Source organism: Camelus ferus, chromosome 1 (assembly GCF_009834535.1).
Source record: "Camelus ferus isolate YT-003-E chromosome 1, BCGSAC_Cfer_1.0, whole genome shotgun sequence".
NCBI lineage: Eukaryota > Metazoa > Chordata > Mammalia > Artiodactyla > Camelidae > Camelus > Camelus ferus.
This window is the reverse complement of record NC_045696.1, coordinates 4,928,433-4,954,949: the sequence shown is the minus strand read 5'-3', so window position 1 is coordinate 4,954,949 and position 26,517 is coordinate 4,928,433. Positions and strand designations below refer to the sequence as shown.

The window sequence follows — 26,517 nt, the reverse complement described above, 5'->3', positions numbered from 1 at the left end:
CTTTCCCCCCCGCCCCAAACACACTACCATCACCTTCTATTAAAACATTTCAATTGTGTCTTAACTACTGGTCTTCCTAAATTTTTTTTCTTTGTAGACTGCCATCCATCTCATATACCTCAACGTATTAATTTTTCTAAAACACTACTGTGAGTACCTACGCCCTGCTTCAGTCACTTCACTGCCTTTAGGAACAAGCAGGGACCACCAAACGCTACAAGATCTGATACTGTCTCTGTGCTGGCCCACACCGTCCACCTACAGGGAGTAGCCTTCAGTTCAGCCACACTGACTCTGAATGTGAAGGCTGCACCCTGCCCTCCTTCTGTCCCTAACTCCTACTTGGCCCCACTCTCACCCCTACCAGCTTAAAGTGTGAAAACACAACTCAGCTGTCACCTGCTTTGGAGATTTTTTTCAGGCTGTAGACCCCTTGGAGCCTCAACTCAGTTTCTCTTGGAAACTTTTTTTTGACTCTAGACTTTATGTCCAGAACTGGCTAGATGTCCATCTGCTCTGCTTCCAAAACCTCTCACACATGTTTCTTTGATGACATTGTGCAGAAATCAGTGATTTTCTTACTTGTCTATCTGTTCTCCCATGACTGGTTGAAATGTTTTGTTTCTCACCCTGTGCTGTTTTTCTCATTTCCTACCTCCTGCCATGTATTAGTTATTTGTCTGAAGGTCCTCCCACTGACCCCAGTCTCTCAATACTTGATCTCAGTAACAGTAGATGCACAGACATTACCTGAATAAGTCAAAGAAATCATAGGAATCAAAGAGATTCTATGAGTTAAAAACTGTTTTCATGACAAAGATCTAGTCTAATTTTGCTACTATCATACACTGTGACAGTTTTCATCTCCTTTTTCAAATATTGGACTAATGTTATTAGAGAAAGTAGAAGCAATTTAATGAAGACATAATTTCAGGAAAACGTGTTTGACATGCACATCTATAGCTGTTTGCCAACTGTGTAAGTGGTGGCCTCTGATATACGTGAAGACACATCTACGTGGCCCAGAGTCCTTTGAGGACGTGTGCCCCAGATTCTGCAAGTGATGTCAGGTAGTACCCTCTAGTCATCAGCCACTTCAAATATGGCCCCAGCTGCAGTGACCCACCTCATCCAAGCACAATTCCTTTCTGGGGTGGCCTGTATCCAATGAGTGACTGAAGAGGCCACTTTTGCCCCCACTTAGGACAACTCTGAAGAAACACTCTTTCTCCAGAGCTCCCTGTAGAGTTGGATGAGTCTGTCATCGACCTGCATCACAGTTCATCTTCTTCCTCTGCCCACTCCTTCCCCCTTTCCCTCCATCCACACATGTTGATTGCAAGGACGCTCCCTGATAAATACCCTGCACACTGAACTCCATCTCAGAGATGGCTCCCTGGAGAACACAACCTGCAAGACTTTGCTTCATTTAAAATGAAAAACCAATCTACTATTGATAACACAACCACGTTTGTTTGTAACACATTGCCTCTGCATACTCCACCCATCCATCCACGTTGCTATTATTCATTTTGGATTGTAACCAGGGGACAGTTACCACGTGTGCTGGGTTCTCTTTTAATAAGACCCCTCTGGATGTGACTATCAGTGTGTTCCCATGCTCCTGAAGAACAGAAAAGGGATGACAGAAACAAGGGAAAAAGTAATTTGAAAATTCAAGACTGCTGCTCATAACCTTTAAAAAGTCTGTGCTTGTTTATTCATTTGTTCATTTTACTAATTTTCCTGCCCCAAGTTGAGCCAGTGTTCAGAACTGAATTTTTGTCTTTATCTATAATATGGGGATATGCATATTCACAAGCTCAGTAAGGATATGTGGAAAAAATGAGGAAGAATTCAATGCCAATATCTGAATTAGAGCCCAAGAGATCCCAAAAGACTCAACTTAGAAATACAAGAAAACCTGGCAAATAAAAATCACATACACACACACATACACAGATACCCAAGCACACACACATACCGCATACACTGCATCCTGGATTTCCAGTAGATGACGCCAAAAGCCCAGGGAGGGTTCATGAGCTGAACACAAGCCAACAGAGCAGCACAGCTGACGTAAGAACAGTGTAAATAAGCCCAGGCACTTACAGGCAATTAACCTACAACAAAGCAGGCAAGAAGATGCAATGGAGACAAGACAGTCTCTTCAGTAAGTGGCGCTGGGAGAACTGGACAGCCGCCTGCAAGCAAATGAAAGTAGAGCATTCTCTAACACCACATACAAAAATAAACTCAAAATCGGGTAAAAACCTAAATGTACGACCAGATACTATAAAACCAGAGGAAAACAAAGGCAAAACACTCTTTGACATAAATCGCAGCAACGGTTTTTTTAGATTCATCTCCTAGAGTAATGGAAATAAAAGCAAAAATAAACAAATGGGACCTAATTAAACTTAAAAGCTTTTGCACAGCAAAGGAAACCATAAACAAAAACAGAAAGACAACCTATGGAATGGGAGAAAATATTTGCAAATAATACGACCAACAAGGGATTAATTTCTAAAATATACAAACAGCTCATACAGCTCAATATAAAAAAAATAAAACAACCCAATCAAAAAACGGGCAGAAGACCTAAGTAGATATTTCTCCAAAATGATACAGAGATGGCCAACAAGACACATGAAAATATGCTCAACACTGCTAATTATCAAAAATATGCAAGTCAAAACTGTGATGAGGTATCACCTCACACAGGTCAGAATGGCCATCATCAAAAAGTCTACAAATAATAAATGCTAGAGAGGGTATGGAGAAAAGGGAACCCTCCTACACTGTTGGTGGAAATGGAATTTAGTGCAGCCACTATGGAAAATAGTATGGAGGTTCCTTAAAAAACTGAAAATAGACTTACTATCTGATACGGCAATCCCATTCTTGGGCAAATATCCAGAAAAGACAAAAACTCTATTTCGGAAAAATACATGCACTTCAATGTTCATAGAAGCACAATTTACAACAGCCAAGATATGGAATCAACCTAAGTGTCCATCGACAGATGAGTGGATAAAGAAAATGTGGTATATTTATACAATGGAATACTACTTAGCCATAAAAAGAAGGAAATAATGCCATTTGCAGCAATGTGGATCGTCCTAGAGATGATCATACTAAGTGAAGTAAGTCAGACAGAGAAAGACAAATACCATATATCACTTATATGTGCAATCTAAAAACTGATACAAATGAACTTATTTACAAAACAGAAACAGACAGAAAACAAACTTATGGTTACTGAAGGGGAAAGATTGGAGGGGGCATAAATTAGGAGTTTTGGATTAACAGACACACATTACTATCCATAAAATAGATAAACAACTGTATAGCACAGGAAACTATTCAACATCTTTTAATAACCTATAATGGAAAAGAATCTCAAAAGAATATGTGTGTGTATATATATATATGTATGTAACTGAATCACTTTGCTGTACACCTGAAAGTAACACAACATTGTAAATCATCTCTACTTTAATAAAAAAAGAAATAAAAAATAGAAAAGTGTAACGGGAATAAATCAGAGATAAGAGTAGCTAACTCTTCCATGACTAGCAAGGTAGTTCTTAAGTAGGATGCTTATCCTGGAATACCAGATGGTGAGAAGAACCGGAGAGCCATAACTATGACAACTTAAGTAGAAAGGTAAGAAAAATAAATAAGTAAGTAAGTAAGTAAGTAAATAAATAAATAAATATATAGATAGATAGATATTAAATTACCAATAAATCAATGAGCAAAAATACAATTAAAACATTTTAGAAAGAAAAAAATCCATAAGGCATAATGGAGACATATAATAAGAGAAACAAGAACTGTTCTTTCATCAGCTGGAAAGATGTACTTTAGACATAAAGGAGAGAAAAGACAAACTGCTTGAAATTTGAGGAAGCAAAACACTAAAACAAGCTACAAGAAACATGACAGCATCTCCTTTCAAAGCACTTTCGAGAAAAATGAATTACCTGTGCTCTTGTTAACCAGATGTCTGCAGTGAGAAATGGGGGAAGGAATTGGGTGGTTTCTTCAGGTGATTTTTATTTTTAGTCAATGAGACATTCCTTCAAGGATTTTCATGGAAGGTGTTTTATAGCTATAACCATATTATGTTGAAATAAATAGTTTCTTTAACATTTAAAAATGATGAACAACTTCAGAATTCATGAGAATTTCCATCTTTAACAATCAGAGTTACCTTGGACTTAGGAGCACAGGTTACTTTTCCCCTGGTTGGGGGCAATAACATATTTACTCAGAGACTTGTTAATAAAACAGTAGTTTTCTAATTAACCCAAACGAGCTTGCATCTCTAATATTTAAAGAAAAGCCATTTGAATCATGATGCCATCAAGAAAATGAACCATAGCTCATGTTGTCCTAACCCAGGTGGAGAAAAGACTCATCCAGATGGGTTACACTTATTTTATTTATATGGACTATCAATGCAGGCAAAGCCAGAGGACTCCAACTAGGGGTGATGGCAGCTAGGTTAAATGACAGGGACAGCCAAGATCCATAAAATCACTGTCATTCATTTTAAGACTTATCTTGTTTTCCCCATTAGCTTCTTTATGATAATTGTTAGTAATAGCTAGGTATTTACTTGAGGAGTATTTTTCATGACCTTGACTTACAAAAAGGTCATCCTTTTTTAGAACACTGGTTATTAATCATATAATTGATAATTCAACAAAACTGTAAGTCAATGAAATTTGGAAATTTCAGGGCACTGAATTAGTGATATAATGAAAAAGGAATACTATTAAATGCCTGAAAATAGGCCAATTAAAGACTTGTTCCTCTATATTCTACCCACATAATATTCACAGCAGCATAGATCTATGCAAAATGAATTCTATAGACACCCCCCCTCTCTACTCCTTCAGCCAACTCTGTGTTCCTGCACAAGTCTCTTCAATTCTCTGAATCTCAATTTCCTCTTGATGAGACTCAGACAAGATGGCTTTAAGCACTAATATGTTTTGATTCTTTGAATGGAAGGTACAGAGTGAAATTTTCCAAGTATTTGTATCACTTGTAGACAAATTGGAAAATTCAGGTCTGCAAAACCAAGGTATTCTATTGTGAAGCCTAGATTAATACACATTATAAGTAACTAGCTCCTGCTTGACGAAATTAACAAATTCTTTCACTGACTTGAGTAGTTAGTACAAGGAAATCTATGTGCCTGGAGATATGATTGCAGCATATTTATGGTCATCAAGTATCAACAGATTTTATTATAAATCTAATTATCAGTATGTGAAGAATCCTATCTAGTGCAAAGAGAGAACAGGAAATAGAGAGTAAATTAAAAATATAAAATAATTTGACTAAAATAATTTCTGATATAAAATTAATTCAAATAAACATACATGTTAAACATGTATCAAAAGTCACACACACACATTGGATTAAAAACTGAGTTCAAGCAACATCATAAAATAAAAGGCTACAGAAAAGCAGGAGTTGAAAAAAAAAATGGGAAAAGATCTACCAGGCACAAAGGAGAGTAATTTTTAAACCATATAATAGATAATACAAGGCAAAAAATACCAGAGGTCATAGCAGAAAATAGATAAATCAATTGTCTTTGGTAATATTAACACCCACTCTGATAAATTGATTATTAATCAATTTATCAGAGGACTAAAAAATCAGCAAAGCTAGAGATGAGATATAATATAATTATTAAATTTAATCTGACACATACAAATTTATACCCAACAAATATAAGAAAAAACAGATATTCACTAAATAGATGAAACATTCATAAAGAAAGCTTCAATTCAATTTACAGACTAAAATGATCTCTGACCACACCACCATGATCTCTTGATACACGGAGAAGAGTGGGAAGTATGGGTCACTCACTAGATGATATTAAGGGAACTGACTCAATAGACAAAGAAGACACTGGGCACTCACTTCTACTGTGTCTACAGTCCTCAATGTGCACCGAAGACCTACACGTAGGTGGTGGAATATAAACATAGAGCAAAAACACGAAAAAATGTAGGAACGTATCTTCCATGAGCTCAGAGACTTCTTAAACATGATCCCAATGAAGACCATCAAAGATAAAGAGTCAAAAGACAGAGCTGGAAAATATATCGACAACCATTTCTAAGTAACAAGAGTTTCTTATTTACATTAAAGAACTATAGCCAAGCTGGGAGAAGTAGCAGGAAGACAGATATAAAACGGGCAAAGGAAATGCACAGATGGGACACCAAATAGCTAAAAAGAATATGAAGAGATGCCCAGCCTCAGTCGTGATGGAAGAAGTAACAAATTAAGACACTGCATCCATTATATTTGTTAGTGAGCCCAGAAGAATGTCTCAACAGTGGGGACTTGGGTTACAACAAACGAATCTTGGTGTCAGGACGGAGGTGATGCTCTCATTTCCCTCTTTAAGACATTCAAAAATTCCTAGAGGGCTGTGTTTCTTTGAGAGTAGACAGATGCATCAATGTATCCTTATAGAGGAAACTAGTTTCTGAGTTTGTTGTACGACGCAGTTGAAGGAACGAGGATGTTAAAGAATGTGAGGGAATAAAGTATGAACTTGTTGTGTATCTATTTTATATGTATTAGTTAGTATCTGCAAACTATAGTTCAATAAAAATATATATTTAAGAGTTTCTTTAAAAAAAAGACAGCGAGGCAGGAAGGCAGTGGCTCACTGCTGTCCCCAACTGGTGGCTTCTGTGGAGAAGGGGGAGAATTCCTTGGAGCTGCCCTGGAGGGAACAAGGGGACCAGAAAGAAAGGGGAGACTACAGAAGACAACGTGCATCCAACAGGAGGAAGACATGTCTGATAGCCACGGCCAAAATCTGAGCACAGCTGAGGGGCAAGCTGTGGATCACACAGGAAGCTGGTCTAGATGAACTCCAACTTCAGGTGTGTTGCTGAAGTTCTATCCTTGTGTCATCTATTTGCACATTGGTAGGCATATATTAGATATACTTATCTATGTCTATCTACATATGAATATAATACACATAAATATTATACATGATTTTAACACACGCAAATACTTCATGTGTGAATGTAATATCTTCCTATTTATAAATAAGTATAATACACATGGATATTATTTATGTCATATTGTGCATGTGCATAAACTATACAATTCTGTTGAATTTATATATTTTTACAAATTACTTTTGTTCGTACCAATCCATATTGAATGATTTTGGGTAATTGAGAGTTATTTTTTCCTGATTTAAAATATCATCAGAGAACTCTCACTTAGCTACCAAAGTTCTTCCTGCGTGTGTGCATATCTGCACAGAGACTGATTATGAGTGAGGCACTGAAAGTGTGAGGAATCTTCTTGCCGTTTTTTCCTTCCTTTTTCCTCTACTTAATTCTCTCCTCTTTTAAGTCTCCATGTTTAACAAGCATAATAAATACTGCGAAACACTGTTTCTCCTACAATTTTAATTTTAACCGAGTAAAAATTTGCATTCTTTGACTTCAGAACAAACCCAATACCTCATCTCTTTCTTTTCCTCTACTTGGAGGAAAGCAATTTGAGATATTATTTCTTAAAAAATGTAATACAGTGTTTCCTTAAAGAAAGGTACCAGTCTCATTTTCCAGAATGGAAGAAAAATTACAAAGCAATCTACCTCCAACACAAATCTGTCTGAAGTAAGCACTCAGGCTGAGTCTCCAGCTCAATTTTGACATCTTAACCAAAGTAAAGAACTCTTCCGTGGAGGTCTGAGAGAATGAATCCTCAGGTCAGGCGAGTAAACGCGGCCATTTAAGCACATCTGAATGTGAGTGCTTCTCTGGTAGTTTGGAAAGGAGGGATAGTGAAAACTCCCTACTTGATCAGCCTTCTTCTGTCACATTAGGGTGTTAAACTAGCAAAGAGAACGTAAATTTGAAATCATAAATGACCACAAAAATGTTACACATTTCTTGTATTCCCTTTATATTCCCTCAGCAGATCTATTATCTTCTGTTATTCATAATACAAGCTATACATTCCCTAAGTAGTTGTTGAAAATCGACATAAAAGTTATGCCAATGACTAAAATTTTGGTCACAGAAGACCCTAGCAAATAGGACCCTAAATTAAACATTGCTCATCTTTAACAACGCACCTAAAAGAGAAAAATAACCTGGAAATGTTATGTTTTCTATAAACAGTATCGCAAACAACTCCAGTAGCTGGAGAGAGGAGAGTGTGAGAAAGCGAAAGCGGTGAATTCGGACTCCCCTCCCCCGGCGGAGCTGGGTTTAGTACCGGCTGGGAGCGGACGGTGCTCTGGTTGGAACAGCACATGAGAAGATGTCGGAAAGCGGGAGCGGGTGACACGGCCAAGGTGGTTTCCGCGCACAGAGCTGTAGCTCTGCCTGGGCCAAATGCCATTAGCTGTCAGGGGCCCTTGAAGAATGATGTCATTAGAAGACCTCACTCCTGGCTGCTCACTTAGAGATGGAGACATTCTCAGCAGCATTTTTAACACAGCGTCCACTCCTCCAACGGCACCAGCGCGGCCTGCCAGACTGCTGCGATGCCAGTCAGGTGAAATGCAGCCTATGGTCCGAAGCAGGAACTTCGTGCCAAATCGTGCAGCAGAGGGTCTCCGCTAGGCTGCGGAACACAAAGGGTCACCGCCGTAAGGGTCGGAAACGCTGTCGACGACGCCTAATTCTTCAACCAGTTTGAAGCAGGACACGATAAAAATCTGTCTCAGATTAGAACTGGAAAAGTGCTACAAATATGAGCACTGAAATGAGACATGGAAGAGTGAGTTCTGTGATTGCTTTTGCTGCATTTCTAACATCATCATCTCCTCTCATTATTGGCAAACGTTAATTTTAAAAACTCACAAAATACAACTCTGAAAGTTAGGTGCTTCTTAGACTACAACTGCACCCATCTCTCTCTGCTAATTTTAGCCCACTCCCCAAATCCATACTTCAAAGTTCCCCTGGTCTGAATCCAGAATGGTGGTCCACAGACACTTGATAACCAAACTCTACCCTTCTTAAGACTCTCCCAAGCCTCTCATATTTTAGGTTCCCTCTCTTGGCCTTTCCATCAACCAGATTACAACTTCTGGAGTCATCTTTGGTTCTTAACCACCCTCACTCACCAAATCCATTCCCTCCTCTTAATCTCTTCAATTTAACTAATGCTCTCTCTCTCTCCTAAAATAGGTGCTCAATATTTCATGCCCTTATTTCTAAAATAGTCTCAGGTCAAGAAACTTGACTTTTTAAATAGTGTTCTTCCTAGGCTTTTGGACTTAATTTCTTCTCACTTCAATCCTGGCTTCCCACTGCCATGTAGCTTACTTTTCAAAAACACACCACGGGGTAGTACTGAATGCAAGGATGTGTGTTTGAGTCTTGAATACATCACTAGACAACCCTGAGCAAGTCTCCTGCTCACTCTTACTCTGTTTCTCTGATGATGCTTTATCTACATGACAGAGTCACTGTGAGTATTAATTAAGGTGACACATATGAAAGTGTTTTGTAAACGACGAAGTTTTATATAAATATAAATATAAGGTGACATTTTTATCTAGTAGCCAATTAACTTTCTTGGCAGTGTTGGTCCCTAGCAATTAGAACACTCAATTAGGCTACTGTTCAAGTTCAATGTGGTGCCTAAAATGAGGCAGGGAAAGCTGTGAAATGTGTTAAATATAACACTGCCTGTTAAACTGAAATGAAGTGAAAGAAGGGATTCTGACTTTTATTTCTCCCTACAAGTTTGAAGGCAGCACAATTGTCTTCTGATTAATATATTTTTGAACTGCTGAAGTTTCCACCATTATCAATGATTAACGTGTCATTTACATCAATCTTTGAGGGTTTTTTTTTTTTTTCCAAATTTCCCAAGTCATATGCTACAAAATAAATGAAGGGGACAAAAAAGCAAAAAAGACATGACAGAAAAATAGTATTGTTTCCAAATGTCAGCCAAACACCGCTCCCCTCCACACACACACACACACACACACACACACACACACACACACCACTCTATTCAGGTTAAAAGAAGAACTTCCAGGAAACAAGATAAAAATGGCTGGTTTCACAGTTTGCAGCATTATTCATGGGAAAAAGTGGGACCTTTTCCAATGAACTTTTGAGGTATCATATTTGCTCCTCTATAATTATCTGAATAAAATATTCACTGTGTATTCTACCAGCAAAGGTAACGGAGTTGTATTTATATGCATAAAATAAGAAAGACTGTCTTCTGATCCTGATCCACAGAGAGTCAAAAAATCTGTCTTTTCCTGTAATTCAGTTGATTTCTTATCTCTCCCTTTATCATAATACTTATCATAATTGAAAACAGCAAAGGTTATTAATTTTTTAAAAGCTTTGATGGACTGTACTCCTAACCACTAGAGTATGATTTAATTTACATGTTTTATTTCAAAACATTTTAAAATTCAAATTGAAGTGTTCAGAAGTTAATTTGGTTACAACCTTTCTTGTGACATCTGAGGAAAGGCTAATATTATTAATGGTGTATAATTGTTACTATATATTGAAAGTTAGAAGTCATCTTAAGCAAGAAATGCAAGTAGTATCTTAAATCAAATTACTCTGAGTAATTTTGCTAGAGTGCAGTGCATGTGAATCTGATTAGCAAAAAAGCATGCCCTAGGCTGACATACAGGAATCCAGAACTTACTATTCTTCACCTGGGAAGCCCCATGCAGCAGGCCCCTCCCCAGCCTTCCCTATCCATGGTCGTACTTGGCTTCCATTGTCTAACACAGTTCTTTTTACCTCTGAGGTTGGTTTCCTGTTGGAGAGAATTCTTCATCATTGGGTGGGACTTACTTTCTGAGGTGCTGGGCTGCTCGGGGGCCTTCTTTATGGGGCATATTTTAATAAATATAGTGAATTCACAAACTAGAGTCACTGTCAGTCCTGTTCATACTTTAATTCACTGTCTTAAGACAACCTGAAATGTCTGTTGTCTTCAATTCCCCCCCCTTCTTCTGATAACCGCGTCTTCTCCCTGGTTTGGGGGTGCAGGTGGAGGCAGGCAGCCGATCCAGGCACCCGCTGTCCTGGCCACTGTGACTGGAGCAGCAGTGGGCTGTGGCTGAGTGAGCTGACCCAAGTCCCTCCCTAGGCTCTTCCTAAGCAGAATGGCTGGGGAAGGGCTCTTTTCTTTACTGTAGCTCGTGGGCATGTGAGTCCAGAGATGTCTAGGGCCAGTCTTCCTGCCACCTGGAGAAACTGCTCTGAGGGAAGTAAGCCAATGTTAAGAGGGAAGTGCCAAAAAGAGACGAAGGAAGGTTCAAATGGCAACTGAGAGCCTAGATCAGCCTCCTTGACTCCTACACGCTCCATGTCCGCCCCTCTCAAAGTCTGGCTCAATATGTCAGTCTCCATCCCTACCTCCCCCAACACACTGTTGTAACTGCTGTTAAATTAGTTTGATTTGGGTTCCTGCACTTTGAAATCAATAGGATAATGTTTAATAATAAATTGATTCATTCTAATCTAGGAAATTTAAAAAGAGACAAATTTAAATTTCAAACAGTCCTTATTTGAATGTTTGTCAGACTTTACCTTCAGATTTTTAGTGAATAGGTTTTACCGTGAATCTGACTAAGGGATTGGTAAGTCTGTCTGTATGAAGTTAAACCCTGCAGTGAGGCACGCAGAGTCCCCTGATGGTCACACCTAGTCGCCGGCTTTACACATCGTCTATTCACAGATGTCTCCAAATCCACAGCTTGGATTCCTAAACTCCACCCTCACATATACAGATAATTTCCTACTTTATGGGCCCACCTGTTTGTCTAATGTGTGTTTTAACCTCAACACATCAAAAACCAGAGTCCTAATTTCTTCCCTCAAACTCCTCCATTGCATCTTTTGCCAAATCGTGGATGACAGCGCTGTTCTTCTCTTGCTCAAACCAGAATTTTGCAGTTGTCTTTCCATCTTTATTCCTCTGACAACCACATCCAATCCATTAGGAAATGCTGCTGATTAGATCTTAAAAATAGACCCAGAGTTTGTCTTGCACCGGCGACCTCTACTGCTACTCCCTGCTCCAGGCGCCCTCCCTCTCACCTGGATCAGCTCTCTGACAGGCTCCTCTGCTTGTCCCTTTGGCCCAGTCTCAGCACAGGAGTCAGAAGCATTCTTCTAAAACCTAAGTCAGGCCATATGACATCTCTGTTTAAAATCATCTGATAAATGTCCTCATCTTATTCAGAAGACAGACTCAAGTCCTCTTAACCCAACCCCTGGTGTACCAGGCCCTCCATGAAACAGCCTTGCTAATTCTGACCTCCTCTCCTATTAATTTCCCCCTTGTCCACTCTGCTCAGGCCACACGACCCTCTCGGCTGTTCCTCAAGTTTGCCAGGCACACTCCTGTTTTTGTTCTGTCTGTTCTCTTTGATAAGAATGTGTTTCCCCCAGGTATCTACTTGGTATCTTGCACACCTCCATGTCATTGCTCAAATCTCACCTCCTCAGAGAACCCTTCCCTGACCCCCCTGTTAAATACTGCAAATCCTAAATCCCAACAACTGCCCTGGCTCACCATCAGCCACTTCTCACCAGTCACCTACAATGAAATACTGCACAAAATAACATTGTCCACACAAGACAGGAGGGAAGGGGCAGGGGCAGCCATTAAAAGAGTGACGCAGCAGTTAGTATCACGATGACGGCAGATCCGACTCCCAGTAGAACTGGTGCTTCAATACGCGCTCATTGAAATGCAACAGCTGCTAAATGGCAGCCCCACGGGCGCCTCGGCAGCTTCAAGGCTGACCACAGAAGGTCAGAAAGTGGGCAGTGGCCCAGTTCCTGGGAATCCCAGCCCCATCCCGAGGTAGCTGGAACAATCCTCCCGCTTGTTAGCACATGAAGCTACTGAGCCCATAAGAACTAACAGCGCTGCACCTCGTGGCCTTTTCTCTTGCCTTTGCGAAGTGTGTGTTCGCTTTTGCTCTAACCACCCCCTCAGCTTGTGAACTCTCTGGGCTTCTGAGAAGACCTACACTTGCTCTGTGGAGTGTGCATCTCTCTGAGTAAGTCTCCCTTCACCCAACTACGGCTCGCTCTTGAATTCTGTCCTGTGAGAAGCCGAGGACCCTCACCTGGTGGGACACGTCCCTGGGACTCCCCTGCGCCTGGGACAGGGCTGTCCTCTCATGCCCCATTTTTCCTGTACCCTCCTTTTGTTTGGCAGTCCTTGCAAAGAAGCTGAAAGTGTCTATATTATGTAACATATGCTAAAATAAAGGAAACTCCTGAAAATAAAACATTTGATTAAATTGTTTCCTAAAATCATAGATACACTGGTTACAAGAGCCAATAAATTCTCCTTTGCAGCACATGCCAGTTTGAGGTGGTGTCTTTCACTTACAGTCAAAAGACTTGAGACTAATACACTGATGGATGCTGGTCTGGAAACTTTAAGAATAAAAGATTCGAGTGGCTGTTGTTTGAATTTATGTCTCTTAGAAAACTGGCATTGAACTACTTATATTCATTTATTCAGTGGCCATATTTCTGGCAACTTTTTGCTGAAAGAAATAATATTAAAACTAGATAAAGCTAATGCATAAAGCAGTTCATTTGATACATCATTTATCACGGTTAAACATGAGAAATTAAATAGTTAGCACTTAAACAGACATTTTCAAAATGCAGATTGCAGACCCCAGGGCATCACAGAGACTCTTTTAGGGGGTTTACAAGAAGACGATGATTCTCATTGTGATACCGACACAATTTGCCTTTCTCGTGTTGACATCTGCATAGATGTGCAAAAGTGAGTAAGACTGCTGAGGTCTTAGCACAGATCTCGGCAGTGACCCCAAGTGTACCAACAGGCATTCTACTGTTACCATCACATACTCCCAATCTTGTTTTTTTTTAAACCAGTTTCATGTAAGAACACTTGATGAATCAGTAAAAAATTGACTATTTCAATAAACCTTAACCCTTAAGTTAAAGTCATTTCTAATGTTCTATGATCTGTGTAATAAAATGCAAAGAATGCACAAAGCACCGTGCTGCTTACTGGATAGAGGGGTGACCTGAAGCAACGTATTTATGCACTGGCTTGTGTTACAAGCTCAACTAGCTACTTTTTTTCCATGGAATTCTAATTTTTCTTCAAAGAATGGATACTTATAAATTATAGTTAGTCAGGCTCGTGTAATTGGCAGATGTTTTTGTGGAAAAGAAATAAATGAGCACATCACTCTTAAAACTGATCACAGCAGATCGTGTCTGTTGCAGATAATGATATTCAAACTTCCAAGCAAAAAAAGAAAAAGAATAGATCTTTGGAAAACATGTATCTGCCACCATGAGCTTGACAGCTTCCCAACAGTTAAAGGTTTTTTTGGATGAGATCATGGTGATATTTTGATATTGTATAATGAATTGTGTCAACATTTCGAAGACTTGTACAATTCAGTGAATCAATAATTTCCAAATGATCAACTTGTTGATCATGTTACAAAACTATGTGTGGGTAAAACATTCATTCAAAGGGCATGATGGATCAGTCGACTTTAAGATAGCGGAGTACCATAGCTTCACTGCTATGGCTTCTAGTTCTCAGCTGTAGCCAATCATTAAGGTGCTGCCATGTGGTCATTCTTTACATAGTACTGAATACTAGCAGGTATTTTATGGGTATTTACTCGTTTTAGTTGTTTACTGTTCATCTGTCCTGACTGGAAGGAGGGCTCCATGAGAGAAAGGACTTCGTCTATCTTTCCATCATTGTTTTCCTTAATGCCTACAGTAGTTTAGGGCACAGAGTAGATGTTCCATCCATCATGGTTAAAGAAATGAATACAATCACAAAATGAAGTTTTACGCAGCTATAACCAATCTGGCTTACCAAGAACTTTTAATGATTTGAGAAAATTCTCAAGATATGTGGTTATTATAAAAAGATTCAAAACTATTTATGTGCAGGTATATCTAATAATATAATACATAACACAAGTTATATAACACATACTACATGATATATCACATACTGTGTGTGTTGGAGGGGTGTAGTTACAGGTGTTCCTAAACAGGTGAGCTAACAGGGTTTGTGAGAAAAGATGGTTGGGGAAGACCATGGGAAACCCGTGCAACTTTGTAACCAGGATACTCAGAGACAATCACTGGCACTGAAACAGGTAACTGGGCAGCTCCGGCAGACAGCTTAGCCCGGTAGGAGGCTGCTTCTATGTATTTTTGATACTGTTTCATCACACATTAGAGCTACTTCTATGACCCGCTTCGTGCAATTATTTACATAATTGAAAATTTCCATTTTACGTTCAGTTGAGGAAGCTGAATTGGGGAGTGGAAGAAATGGGTCCCCCCAAGGGTCTACCACTACAGGCTGTGTGTCCCCGGGTGGGTCTTGTCACTATTGGGCTTTACTGACGAGGAGGTTGGAGTTGAGGTGCATGAGCTCCAAAACTCATCCTGATGGTTCGAGTCCACGACTGTCTGCGGCATGATGCCATGACATGAAGTATAATCTAAAAGCCAGGAAACTTTTCTCTGAGGACCTTTAGTCAAGTAACTCCTATGGTGTTGCTTTGACCTGCTCATCTACTTTGTCTGAAGTCTTTATCCATCTTAAAATCTCCTCCAGGTGGATTCTAAGAATTCACTTTTAGGAGTTCTTAGGAAAACAAAGCTATTGCGCTTTAAAATGATCTGCCAGACAGCTAGATAACCAAGCCAATGACATGTTTCTTCTTCCTATGGTATGCTGAACAACACACAGCCTCTGGGAAACCAAGCCAAAAATTCACACGAAAAGAAGCCTGCATCAACCACAAGTCTTGTGAAGATGCATGAGCAGAGAGAACAGAGCATCTAACGATGTACTTTAACACGGCTCTCAACATGCAGGCCCTCAGGTTACTCCACTCCTCATCGCTGGTCTGGTGAAACGGGAGAGCTAAGTGATGGCGAGCTGCGTGGGGACACTGGGGAGAAAAGCCTTACCTTTGACTGTCACGTGGACACTCTGGCTGGTGGAGAGCTGAGGCTGAACCAGCACGTTGCACGTGTACTCGCCCTCGTCCACTTCCTTCTGCACATCCGAGAGCTTCAGAGTCCCGTTGTTCTCAAATGCCACTTGGCGGTGGTTAAAAGGCAGCAGATTAGAGTTCTTGTACCATTTGATGGAGTAATATGGATAGCCAATCACCCGACAGTGAATGTACGTGTCCCGTCCTGCTATTGCTGTGATATTTTTCATTGGTCGAATGCTTGCAGGCCCTGGAGAGACACAGAGAAACTCTTGAAAATGATTTAAGGGTACAGCTTACGTGTGGAAGTGGGCACACTTTCCCCTGAATTAAAAATGTCAATTATTTTCATGTAAGGACGTCTTTTGAGATTAAATGCATTTTTTCTGCATTTGGCATTTTCTACTAAGAAGGGTTTTTTTTTTCCCTTCTAATTTCATTACATTCAAATGAATTGAAGGAGTGTTAAATGCTTTAATGATCAACTACTTCTATTAAAACATTTTGAATTACAGGATAAAAGGCAATTTAGTCAATAAAAAGTAACTAGCTGTACTGAACGACCGTGCTCCTTTGGTGAAAACGCTGGCAGCAACTCAATTGTTTAGCTCTCTCTAGAAAATCGATTATGAGGATGGAGGTTATGCCACGTTGCACTATGAATGTAAGTTAAATTCTACGTACATGAAGGTTTGCCATGAATGCAGTAGGACGGAGGAAGAGGAGGAAAGCATGCAGAGCATAAACCAGGGAAAGAAAGCTCTGGAGGACAAGTCTAAGAGAAAACAAGAGGCCGAGCTGACTGCAGAAACCGAGATGCCATCTCCAACAGTGACCCCGCCACTGCCACTCTGAGTGGGAAGGAGAGGGTCGGAAATGGGGAGGACAGTCACTTTGCTCCGGCATTCCAAGACTCGGCTCAGTGCATGCAGAAACCTTCTCCACTACAATGAGTTATGTGTGTTTTTTGAGGAGCTGATTTGACAAGCACCTCTTACGTTTATTCGAGCCTGGTACAGGACGACTCCCGCCGAGTTGTTGGCAGTGCAGCGGTAGACGCCCCCGTCCCGGACCTGAGAGCTGGAGATGTTCAGGTAGCTGACCACATTCCCCTCAGACGTGATCATCTGGCTGATGCGGTGGCCGCCGCCCTTGAGAATCGGGTCGTCATCCAGGGTCCATGTGATCGTGGGCAGCGGCGTCCCCTTCACGTTGCACATGAGGGACACCGGTTCTGCCGGACTCACCACTTTTTCACTAAAGGCAGAAATAATTTTGGGAGTTCCATCTGCAGGAAGACAAATCATGGAAGGAAGTGGCGATACAAATAATTAAACGACTTCCAGGTACGTTTAGTTAATGGTTAGGCGGTGGATGCAGGGATTCTCAAACGCGACTCAAAGGTCTGGTTTTACAGATGAAGCTAAGTCCCAATCAGAACAAAATTTCCTTTTCAAAATAAGTGAACACCCCATTTGCAACCTTTAATGACTCTCTTGTGTATTTCCTGATTGTCATAACAAGAAGCAAGATAATGCAACTCAGATGTTCATGTTAAAACAATGTCATCTGCCACCAGGTTTATAACTCAAAACTGGTATGTTCCCAGCCAAAGTTATAAATGTGGAAGAAATCCACACAGCCCCACTGGTTACTTTAGCTTTCTAGTTCCCGCAAGTTAACTAGGCATGGCCTCCCAGGGAACTGTTTAGAGGAATAAAAGAAAGAGCTAAGAGACTGAGTATCTCATCTTTATCATTTTCTCATAAGAAATCACCTTTTATAGTTTTAATGGCAAGTCATAAACGTATGTGAATTTCCATGAAGGCTCTGAGGATGGGTAGATGCTAAATAAGGTTTGACTTCCAGCATGTATTAAATATCTCCAAAAGTATCTCCTGAAGCATGGCCATATAATTTATCATCCATCCTGAAATACTTTTGAGAATAAAATGGATACCAGGAACAATAACACTAGGAGAACACGCACAACCCAAGACTGTCCCAGGCAAACGCGGAGCTCAGTCTTAGGGGAGTTTCCATAGGAATTTCCAACATTTTCGACAAAGATCAAATTTTTATATTCCATTATTTTTCTATCATTCATATATATATATATATATATAAAATTTCCTCATACTGTCTGATAGTAATTACAAATGCATGTTTCTCTTATATATATATACATATATATGTATATGTGTGTGTGTGTGTGTGTATATATATATATATACATCTCCATTAAAAGAGATACATACACATTAGAGAAAAATGTATCAAAACTAATGGCCAAGCAGCCTCAGGCATATAAATCAACACTGTGACATGTTTTCCTAGGCGTTAAGTGGGTCATTTTGACATAACTGTGACCACATGCAGCAGGATTTCTGAGTCAGGTAATAAACCTTGCTGGAGGAGATATTAAAAACTTTGGAGCTAACTTTAACGGTTTATCAGTGATGAAAGACGAAGATTAAGAGAGTTTTTTTAAGCTTTTAATTATAAAAGTTACGTACATTCACTGTTGAAAAATTTGAAAGTACAGGTAAGCAAATGAAATGCAAAAAACAAAACTGAAGATGCCTCGCAGGCCTCATCATGGAAAGCTAAGTGTTGACGCTTCCAAACACTCCTGAGGGGAGCGGCACCCATCGTCCCCAGACCTGAGGCCTGTTTCGGCAGCACTGAGCCAGGAGGCTTCCCTGCAGCTCTCTACCACCTTTTAATTTGCAAATCCCTGAACCTTAACTTCTTAATTCCACCTCTGCTTTGGGAGGCTGGAGAAGGCTTTCAAGCATGTTTGTTTTGTTTTTCCTCCCCAGAGGCATTCAGAAGTAGCGCCTATCAGGCCCCTTGGACTGCAAACACCTTTCCAATTGCTGGTGCTTCGGAGTGTTGAAGTTATTTTATTTGACCCTACAATTCAACATTTTTTTCCATGATGTGTTTAGCTGTAAATTCCTTTTCAGTGATTTTTACACTAAACACTAAAATCTCTAAGTCTTCTTTTAATATGTTTAGGAAAGCTTTCATCAGTTACTCTTTTTTTTAAAGATAAAGTTTACCTACAGTGAAATGTATAGCTCTTCAATGTGCAAATACTGGGTTTTGTTAAACACATACACTTGTGTAACCTCCGAAATACCTGATGAGAAGCCGTCCATCAACTGTACTGATGGCCTCCTTTAAGTAGTGTTTTCCTCCCCCAGAATGATAAGATGTTCCATTTATCCCTGGTTTTTAGCTCTGTTGCGCCTGCATGTGGTTTTCTGCGTATTTATTCTTTTTGGGGTTTGCGGGGGTTCTGAGATCTGCAACTTTATTTTATACACCAAATTTGGGGAAATTGTGGCCATTGTATCTTTAAATATTTTTTCTCCCCCATTCTGTCTTCTATTTTGCTGAGCCTCTAATTATCTGCATGTCAGGACATCTGACAAATGTCCCATATGAATAAAGCTCTGTTCACCTTCTGTGCCATCTTCCTTCTCTCCGTGCTTCAAGTTGGAGACGTGATTTTAATGTCTTCAGTTTCATGGATGCTTTTTCCTTCCTTCTCCAGTCTTCCACCGAAGCCAATGCATTTTCACGTCTGCTGGCTCCTTTTAGACCCCACTGCCCCGCTGGCCTTCCCGTCTGCTCACGCTTTACGCCCAGGTTCCCCTCTACGCTGTTGAGCAGACTTCAAGCAGCAGCTCTGAAAGCCTTGCTGGCTGGGTCCTTCCCAGGGCCTGTTCCTATTCTTCTTGGTCTCTGGTCACAGTAACCTATTTGTTTTTCATGCTTGGCTATTCTTATTGTAGACTTGGGTTCTCCTTCACATTTCTGCAGTTCATGTGTCAACCAAGTTTTTCAAGGAAGTTTATTTTCAGATTTTAGGATTCCCTACTGTTATTTCCTTCTTCCTGAAATCTCCACTCACCTCCCTCAGTTTGCAGGTAATCTGACAGCCCAGCCCTCTGTCCTTCTACACCTCAGTCCCACCAAAACTGCAGTTTTCTGCTTTTCTTTTTCTGTTTTAGATTCCCCACGCCCTCATCCCACCGGGACTGGAAACTCTCCTTAGGGGAAATGTGGTATCAGTGTAGAAATCACCTAATTTTCCCCCTTCTTTCAAGGATCAAATTCTTTCTGCCTGTTTGCTGGTGTCTCCCCAGTGTCTGCATACAAGTTTGCATTTCCCGAAGCTCATAATTTTCATCTTCTTGTAGGTTAGTCTGACACATGCTACTCTATCATCTCCAGAAATAGGTCCTTATTCTCTTTTATTATTTCATTTTCCAGATGTTCTGGCTTGATCTTGAACCTACAATTACTAGATCCCAGTTTCTTTAGACTTCCATCCAGCTTCCTTGTCCTCATAGGGAACATTCCCAGATTCTACATTACGTCAATGGCCACTCTTAGTTCCCGGTATTGTAAGAGTTTATCATCTGTGTAAATCCATAGCTACTATAGGAGGTCACGTCGGAGGATACTAGTTAGACATCATTTTAAGGCAGTTACTAGATGTGTATTTGTAATTCCATTTCTGCTGTCTCTGGCTACATTAGCACCGTCATCTCTCAGAAAAGAAAAAATAAAATGAAGCTTCTTGTCCTGAATGGAAACTGACATACAACAAATAAATCCGTGCTCCTCTGCCCCCTCTTTCTATTCAAGTGACAGGCTGTTTTGGAGATGAAAACAGACATAATTTTCCCAGTGAGATCTGTGTGTCAGAAATCTTTCTCGCTGTCACTCTCTGATAACCTGAACTCTTTCGACATCATTATGGATTATCAATATGCTTTTTAGGTCTCCCTCGTCACACGAGATGGTTGCCAAGGTAACCAGGCCTAGACAGGTAATCTCTCCCTTTTCTACAAAGAATCTAAAAATAGTGACTACGTGAGGACTACAGGGCATTGGCCCACTGGCTCTGTGCAAACTGATTACTTTCTGCACTTAATTACTATATGTGCGCCACAGTGTCAGGCTTCTAATCTGAGTGCCATGCCTTCAGCTAATTTCACCTCTGCTTTAAAACACTCATTGTCTGCAAAGAAATGCTTGAATCAAAATAAGGATGCTATTCTAAGCTTGCTTCTTCTTAAAAATTGGCTAAGGTTAAAAAAGTAAGAAGAGAAATCTCCTCTTAGCATCAAGACATACTTTAACTTATTTTCATACAAAAATGAATTTCTCTTTTTCCCCCTTTAGGTTATATGAAAGTCATGTAATTATTTTAATCAGCTGATAACAGATGAATTTTAAATTATATATAAAGACACAATTTCCAACAGCACATGCAAATATACAGATAAATGCTAGTTCAATTATCTGATGATAAACATGTATCTCTCAAATGAATGTTACCTTGATAGCTTCTTTCCCTGGCTGATGATAAGCCTGAAGATGTAAGTTAAGAGAAGAAAACACGTAACGTACCTAAACCCATGATGACACCCCCAGGGAATTCCTCAAAACTTCCAATCACCTACATCTGTGACAATTCGGACACAAACAGGGACAACCCTACAACCCAAATGCCATTTTTCACTCCACCGAGCACTGCACTGAAGTGCTGCTCTGCATTTTGCCTCTAAAGCTGTGTTTCTCAATGAGGGACATCTGGCAATGTCTAGGACATTTTTGGTTGTCACGACTGGAGGGTGGGTACTGCCAGCATCTGGTGAGCAGAGGCCAGAGACACTGCTAAACATCCTGCGGTGCATGAAGCAGCCCCCAAGCCAAGCATCACTGACAGACCCTGGTCTAGAGAATAATGAACTGTCAACCCAACCGTGAGTCTCGAGTTTCTTAGGCCTATATCTTGACAGGTAACTTCAAACACGTGAGTAGGCAACATTTATGTTACTGAACTTTTATGTTAAACCACATTCCTTATGTTACTTCTACCCTGGACAAATTTCACTTCACCAGAATTTATTCTTTAATCTGCCCGATTTAGTTTGAAAAACTAGGGTAGAGTCATTAGCTGGTCAGATGGATGGAAACCTTAAAACTGAGTTATGAGCAATGCTTCACCCTTCACTCTTCCTTTTGGGTGCTCTGGGTTTGGGTTCTTTTTCAGCTGAACCCTGTAACAAGGCCCACTGACCTTCAAGGACCACCTGCACATAGTCTTGAGCGGACAGCTTATCCTTGCGCACAAAGCACTGGTACGCGCCCCCGTCACTTCTGACCATGTGATCCATTATAAGGTTTTCGTGGTTGATCCCTGTGATCCTCACATTTTTTCCAGGGTTGAGGATTTCACCGTTTCGGTACCAGGAGAGTTCCTGGTCCTCACTTCCTGTCACGCTGCAGGACAAGGAGACCTGGCTGCCCACGCTGCTTTTAACCTTCCTGGGGCTGATGGTAGCTTTCAGCGGCTCTGGAGTTTTTGGTAAAAGAAGAGAAAAAGGTAAAAAACATCACGTATGTAGAGACTGTTTCGACCACAGGGTGGACTTCTGACAAGACAAACGCATCGTGGCAAGCACACCGCATAATTTCGTATTTCAGTAGTATTTCATGGGGCACCGTTTTGCTTGGGAACGCTCTCACTCCTATTTGTCTTTTTTTTTTTTTTTTACTGGCCTTCTTTCTTTCTCTGTGTAGCGAATAGACTGCTGTTGGTCAAATCTCTTTCTCATCAAATCAATGTGAGTGTTAATCCACTGACAATGAGAAATGCAATGTGCTGGTTATCGGCAAGGACAGAAATATTTGAATATTTCAATCCTATTTGCCTGGTCCCCCAATGTGACACTGATGGGTTTGCTCTGGGCTGTTCTCTCACACATATATACTCACTCACATCCCCTATGTGGCTTAACCAGGGTCCATGACACAGCTGTAAGAAAGCAGGCTGATATTATAATTTGCAACCATGAAACAGGATATTTTTCTTTAAAATGAAGCTAACTGCTTTGGACAGTGTTGTTAACTCTCATCCTTGACTTCTTATGTTTTCATTCAACAAACCCAATTCAATGCAGTAAGCATTTATTGAACATCTACTGTATGCCAAGGACGGGGTTAAACTCACAGGTGAGACAAAGATGAATAACTCTTGTATGCAGCTAGCATGTGTCATAAAGTTACCAAGTATCCCCTGTACATTATTTAAGTCAGTCTTCCCACAGTCCTGTGAGTTTTGTATTATCTCCATTTTACAGATGAAGAAATGGTTATTCAGAGAGATTAATTAATTTAACCAAATCCACTCAACATGCAGATGGCAAAAAACAGCTGTTTACCCCAATGGTTACTGACTTCTCATGTCACCACACTGTGAAGTCTTTAAGGAGCTCAGTCTTGTAAGTGGGTAAGACAAATATGAAAGCGAAGGATAGTAACCAAAAGGGTCCATGAGAGGTGTACAATCTGTGCAAGAGGATCAAAAGAAAGTCCTCAGACATCAAGGACGGACAGAGCCGAGGCCAGTGGGAGTGCAGAGCGCACGGCGTGCAGAGCAGGGACCGCATGAATTAGAGCACGAAGCAGAGCCATGTCTTAGGAAGAGCTCTGCATCAGTCTGGATGCAACACAGGGTCTCTGAAGGAGACCAGCGGGAGAAAAATGACAAAGGCAGTCTGGGACAATCCTGCAAAGGGCTTTGAGATTTTGGAATCAAATCAGAGGGAACTAAAGAAAGCTCTCCAGAATTTTTAGCAAGTTAGCACTATAGGCAAACACACTTTTAGGAGAATCGACTGATCATATTGCGTTGGACAGGTGAGAGTGGGGAAACTGGTCAGCAAAGGGGCAATGCCGACGTCCAGTTGTGGCGCAGTTAAAACCTGACCTCGGACCGGGCAGAGGTGGAGAGCACAGCTGAGGAGCGCTGTGAGGCACAGCCTCTAGGTCGTGGCAGGATGTGGTTGCAGAAAGGAAAGTCTGAAAGGGGATCCAGGACTTAAAGCCTGCATCTGGAGGATTCGGGGGTGGGAGAGGTCTAGAACACCAAGAGCCATTTGCAAGGTGGAGACTGATGGTGGAGAACAGTTTGGGACATTGTTCTTCAGAAGTGCCAGCTAAACATCAGATATAAAATTGGGAGACATAGTCATTTGACACTCAACACGGAAGCTCAGGCTAAGCCAGCAAATTCAAGGCTGTTTTCAGAGGGGAGGAATTCGAAGCCCTAAAATAAAAGAGAGCACCAGAAGAAAAGAGAAGAGATAGAAGAGAAGGCGGTTCTGAATTTGGAACCCAAGAGCATGCTTTCCTCCTAGAGAAGAGACCAAACAAAGGAGCAATCAGAAGGGGGAGGGGGGACATGAGAGAATCATCTAGAACTTCGCTGGATGTGGCAGAAGAGTACAAAGATGAAAACAAGCACCGCCAGAAAGAAAACCTTTCCACTGATAACTCTTAAAATGTAGACAGTGATAAATGCTTTCAGAGAGAAAGCCACAGGATGCTCTGAGGGTTGAGCAGTAAATAGGAGGACAGTGGGGAACGTTTGGGGAAGGAGGCGTTGCATTTAACTTAGATGGGACATTTTAGACATTCAAGTACTTGAAAACCATCTTCCATATGGAGAGAGCAGCATGGCCTGCGATTAGAGAAGGAATGGGTTTATATGGGGAAAAGGAAGAAGTTAGATTTTGCGGGAATGGGTTTTTTTTGAAGTAAAACTCTGGGAAATATGACCCTACAGGTTTACATGAGATGCTTTCCATACTATCCTAAGTTATCAACTTCATTCAACAGAAACTGGGGAGCCATGAAAGGTGGTTCTGATCCTGCCTGTTGGAACACTTCTTCCTAGCCGCCCAGTGCTGCGCTGCTTCGCCTGCAAACCACAGAAATACAACCGTGCAGATGTTATCCTCTGGCTCCTTCTCATCCCACCCAGCCTGAGCTTGTCTGAACGACACTTGCAGGACTGAGCATGGGCAGCACGTCCCAGGCAGGCACTGGGATACTTGCTCTGAATGTATTCACTTGGCTGGTGCTGTGCTTAAGCAGTCTACACCCCCGGTGACACTGACGAGTCAGTTCCACAAGAGGCAGAAGGCTGGAAAAAAGCCAGGGTAAGGAAATGCCTCCCTTTTCAATGCTAGACTCTGGTATTCAGTTTGCTTAGGTTAGTTCATCAGATTTTTACACATATGCACATAAATATATATGACATCATACTGGCAACTAAGAGGCATGTATTTTGACCTAAGTTCTGCGACTCATTTCTGGCCATGTGATCACTTTGATTTGGTTTCTAAGTAAGTAAAATTAAGCCTGTTTAGCCAGAGTCCTTCCTTCCAGTCCACCTTCGGCAGTCTTCTCAACACCCTCCTCAAGTCAGTCACTCCAAGTCAACTGGAGATGACACATATCCAGCATACTTGGCTAAATGATCAATAATATTGAGTCCAAGTCCAATATAGCTAATAATGGTCCCACTTAGGAATTTAAAGTAGCGTCTGGAAACAGGCAAGGACAACTCCTTGGACCTGACTGCCATCGCTTATGTGGACAGCACAGTCCTGCCCCTCTTCCTACATCAATTTTTAGACAGGCTGACTGTCCTGAATTCAACAGCTCAGTACTGTCATCTTCGAAATGTATCCTGCGTCTTAATGGAAATCTTGGATGTTTGGGATTAGACAGACCTGAAGTCACCCTAAGCTCCGAGTCTCCAGCCGTGTAACCTTGAGCAATTTGAGCCTCAATTTCTTCATCTGCAAAATGGGGCTGAGATGAGCCTCAACAGGACTGTTGTGAGGGTTCGTGGGGGCTGCAGAGAAAGCCCAGAGGTCGTTCTGAAGCAAGAGCTCCACCAGGGGCAACCAGCATCACCGCTGCAAGTTACCACCCAACTTACGTTTCACGTACAGGTGGCCTATCACCTTAGCAGTTCCGTATCTGTTGGACACTTCACACACATAGCTGCCCGAGTCTGAGGGACGAGTGTGCTCAATAAGCAGCCCCGTCACGGTCTTCTGGAACCTTCCAGAAAGTTCCAGGGGCATGTTGTCCTTCAGCCAGCGGTAATCTGGCTCAGGGTGCCCAAGCGCTTTGCAGGGCAACTCCACACGCTGCCCTGCCATGGCTTTGCGATGGTCAAACCCATCCAGTATGGATGGGGCTGAGTTCGCTGGGTCTGCAGAAGGGAAAAAAAAAAAAAAATTCTTAGATATGATGCATGAGTTAAAGTAGTCATGCAGAATCATAGGGCTGTCTATATAATTCAAATTCCATGTATCAGACCAACTACTGATGCAGATCTTTCAGGTTTTAGATACCTATGAACAGAAAAAAAAAAGACCTATTCATGTAAATTTCTTCCCCTCAGAATTTGCAGAAAGTTGAAGCAGATGTATCACCAAAGGAGGTATACAAACGACGAATAAGCACATGGAAAGATGCTCAGTATCATTAGCCACTAGGGTAATGCAATGAAAAACACTATGACAGCTACCTCACACCTGCTAGGATGGCTATGATAACAATAAAAAACACAAACA

At 41.0% G+C, this 26,517-nt stretch overlaps 1 protein-coding gene across 1 annotated transcript in view; it reads right to left on the bottom strand.

Moving 5' to 3' along the window:
- DSCAM (DS cell adhesion molecule) overlaps nt 1–26,517 on the bottom strand; it is a 664,279-nt gene that overhangs the window by 234,494 nt on the left and 403,268 nt on the right. Inside the window, exons 5-8 of the mRNA XM_032462442.1 lie at nt 25,875–26,153; nt 22,161–22,436; nt 17,049–17,345; nt 16,032–16,307 (exon numbers count right to left, since the gene is read on the bottom strand). Coding sequence (XP_032318333.1) covers nt 16,032–16,307; nt 17,049–17,345; nt 22,161–22,436; nt 25,875–26,153 — 1,128 coding nt within the window. The remainder of the gene's footprint in view (nt 1–16,031; nt 16,308–17,048; nt 17,346–22,160; nt 22,437–25,874; nt 26,154–26,517) is intronic.